This window comes from Pundamilia nyererei, unplaced genomic scaffold (assembly GCF_000239375.1).
Source record: "Pundamilia nyererei isolate P.nyererei 1_Seehausen unplaced genomic scaffold, PunNye1.0 scaffold00635, whole genome shotgun sequence".
Classification (NCBI taxonomy): domain Eukaryota; kingdom Metazoa; phylum Chordata; class Actinopteri; order Cichliformes; family Cichlidae; genus Pundamilia; species Pundamilia nyererei.
The window spans coordinates 99,315-100,794 of NW_005188036.1; the positions used below are offsets into that span (position 1 = coordinate 99,315).

A 1,480-nucleotide genomic window follows, 5' to 3' on the forward strand; every position below is an offset into this window, starting at 1 on the left:
CAATGAAGGTCCTCACTAAGATAGCTGAACAGGCTTGTGTGTGTGTGTGTGTGTGTGTGTGTGTGTGTGTGTGTGTGTGTGTGTGTTGGCAGCGTCTTATCTCCGCTCACAGAGACGTGACCACACCCAGCCTATCATCGTTTATGTAACGGCTGCTCTCATTGGCCGATGCGGATGACATCACAGTGTCTGTGGCGTGTTTGATCTGACAGGAAGTTTAAACGTTTCTTTATTTCCAGCAGAAGAAGAGATGAAATCAGCTGTTTTTGTTGCGTCTTCACGTCAAAGTTTGGATTCGTTTCCCTGATAAACTAATAAAACCAAACAGGAAACGCTGGTTTTTACGGCGCCCCGCCAGCGTCTGTCTCGCCTCCGATCCTCGTGAGGTTTCTGAGGCGGAGATTTGACACTCTGCCCCGAACAGACCCAGACTCATCCTTCCTTCCTCCCTCCCTTTCCTATTCCCTTCTTCATTTCATCTTCTTGTTTTTTGCCAAATCTCTACCATTCATGCTTCCTTTTTATTTCCTACATCCTTACTCCCTTCTCCAACATTTTGTTTTTGTCCCCTTTCTTTCCTTGCTTCATATCCTTTACTTATTCCCTACCACCTCCTTTCATCCCTTCTTCTGTCAGATCTATTCGTGTGTCTTTATGCAGGCTCTGTCCTTCCATCCTCGCTTCCTTGCTAGTGTCTCTTTTTTCCTCACTTCCTTCTCTCGCTACCTACCTCCCTCCTTTCCTTTTAATCTCTTCCTTAAAGTTTTCTATTTCCTTTCCAAACTTCTGTTTCCTTCGTTATATCTCTCATTCTTTCCTTACCACCTTTCCTTCCATTCTCTTTTTTCCACCCTGTTCCCTCTCTACTCTCTTATTTCCTTCTTTGTCACCTTTATCCATTTCCTACCTCCTTCCTTTCTTTTCCCTTGCCTTGCTCATCTCCCTTCCTCTCCATGCTTCCTGTTTCCATCCCTCCTGTCCTAGTTTCCTTTCCTTTAACATTAACTCGTTCCTTCTGTCCTTCTCTCTCGCTGTTTTAAGGAAGCCATATTTTATTTGATCATGTGACAGGTTTGATTTGCAGCTGTGTGGAATAAAAACAGGTCACTGTGAAGCGTCGGGGTGGTTCTGAACGTGTTGTTCTGAAGCTCGGCCGGCTGCAGGATATCAGCCGACACTTAGAATTCCTGCAGCCTAAAGGCCTGCAGCTCCGCCCCCTGCCTCATCCTCACAGCATCGACAGCCCCCCGTCGCCTCCTCGGCCCCCTGCTGCACTCGCAGATAAGAGCCGAGGCCTCCGTCGTGGTATTAAAGGACCAGGCTGCACTTTTACAACCCGAGGATTAAACTGGAGCCCAGAACACCACAACACGTCCCTGAAGTCACGTTAGGCGTCAGGAGCCCCGCCCCCTGACTCAGACCCTCAGAGGGTGACAGCTGGAAGCTGCTGCTTCACAGTAATACAACGAGACAATCAGAC

The 1,480-nt window shown here is 48.0% G+C and overlaps 1 protein-coding gene across 1 annotated transcript in view; it reads right to left on the reverse strand.

The window, feature by feature from the left end:
• LOC102212706 (dematin-like) overlaps positions 1-955 on the reverse strand; it is a 29,515-nt gene extending 28,560 nt beyond the window's left edge. The window contains exon 1 of the mRNA XM_013907947.1: positions 908-955. Within this exon, the coding sequence (XP_013763401.1) occupies positions 908-955 (48 nt within the window). The remainder of the gene's footprint in view (positions 1-907) is intronic.
• Between the last annotated feature and the right edge of the window lie 525 nt (positions 956-1,480).